The sequence below is a fragment of the Merops nubicus genome, unplaced genomic scaffold (assembly GCF_000691845.1).
Source record: "Merops nubicus isolate BGI_N331 unplaced genomic scaffold, ASM69184v1 scaffold51449, whole genome shotgun sequence".
NCBI lineage: Eukaryota > Metazoa > Chordata > Aves > Coraciiformes > Meropidae > Merops > Merops nubicus.
Window position 1 is genome coordinate 1 of NW_008629834.1, and position 1250 is coordinate 1250.

At 64.6% G+C, this 1250-nt stretch overlaps 1 protein-coding gene across 1 annotated transcript; it reads right to left on the bottom strand.

The window, feature by feature from the left end:
* Positions 1–7: 7 nt before the first annotated feature.
* LOC103779439 (alpha/beta hydrolase domain-containing protein 14A-like) lies at positions 8–1069 on the bottom strand (the record flags this gene model as incomplete). The annotated part of the gene is given in 4 exon segments (XM_008947064.1): positions 8–116; positions 388–407; positions 410–616; positions 954–1069. Coding segments are annotated over 4 exon segments (452 nt in total), but the record flags the coding sequence as incomplete, so codon positions are not given.
* Between the last annotated feature and the right edge of the window lie 181 nt (positions 1070–1250).

The window sequence follows — 1250 nt, forward strand, 5'->3', positions numbered from 1 at the left end:
GCATGGCCGGCGCCAGGCACCACGGCCACGCGGTGCCCAGGGAGGTGCCGCAGGCTCTGCAGGGCCTGGGGACCCAGGCGTGTGTCACGGTCACCATACAGGATCAGGGTGGGCGTCTTGGTAAGGGGAGAGAGAAAAGCAGAGCGGTTGTCAGAAGGGAAAAGGGGCACCACGCTTCCCCCACACCATGCCCACTTCCATCCATCACCACAGGCAGCTGCAAAGCCAAGGGAAGGCAGGTGGCAACTCCCCATGAGCTGGGGGGAGCACAGATTCCCCTTCACTCATCCCAAAATAGGGCCACTCTCCCTGCCATCCTGCAGCCAGCTGGCCCACGAGGCTTGCAAGCACTCAGACACCCTCCAGGAGCCCAAGAACCCACCTCACCTGGACCCGCTGGTACTGATGTAGTCCTTGGTGCCTGCGGGCGCAATGGGCACAAAGCCAGCCAGCTGGTTCCCCCGTGCCAGGAGGAAGGGCAGGGCAAAGCGGCCGCTCATGGAGGGGCTGACGAGAACGGGCCTCTGCATGCCCAGCTCCTGGAGGACATGGTCCAGGAAAGCCACCTGGCCCTGCGCCGTGGCCACTGCCTCTGCTGGGGGCGAATCCCCGTAGCCTGACGTGGGGCAGAGAGCACACGGTGGGTGCAAGGCTGGGGGCATCCTGCCAAGGCTCAGCTGGCTTAGCAAAAAAGTCACTCGGTGAAGCCCCAGTTAGCTGTACAGCCACCCACCAGCTGCACTGAGCCAACCCCAGCTAAAGGGTGTGCATGGCCATGGAGGTTAATGCCTCGGGCCAAAGACAAGTCCCAGGCACGGCTGTCCCAGGGGCCACTGCTAGCTACCTGAAGAGATCCAGAGCCCTCCCTAAAGGGGTCCAGAGCCCAGAAGCGGCCGAGGTGAGGGCCTGGAACTGCCAGAGGGATCAACATAAGCGCAGTGCCATGGTCCTACCGGGCAGATCTATCGCGACCGCGCGGTAGCCTTCTCTGGCGAGCAGCGCCAGTGTGCCCAAGGCCTCCCACGTCTTGGAGGTGAACGCCTGGCCATGCAGGAGCAGGATGTCAGGCCTGTGCAGGGAAGACGGGCGGGGAGGGCTTCAGGGAAGGTGCCACGCCTGCACACATCCGGCAGGTGAAGACAGGTCCCTGGGGCCCATCACCCCACACCTTCTTGGAGTGACCCACCTCCCAGGGCTGGCGGCGCCGCTGGCCGGGGGCCCTGCAGAAACCTCCCTGTAGAAGACGGGGG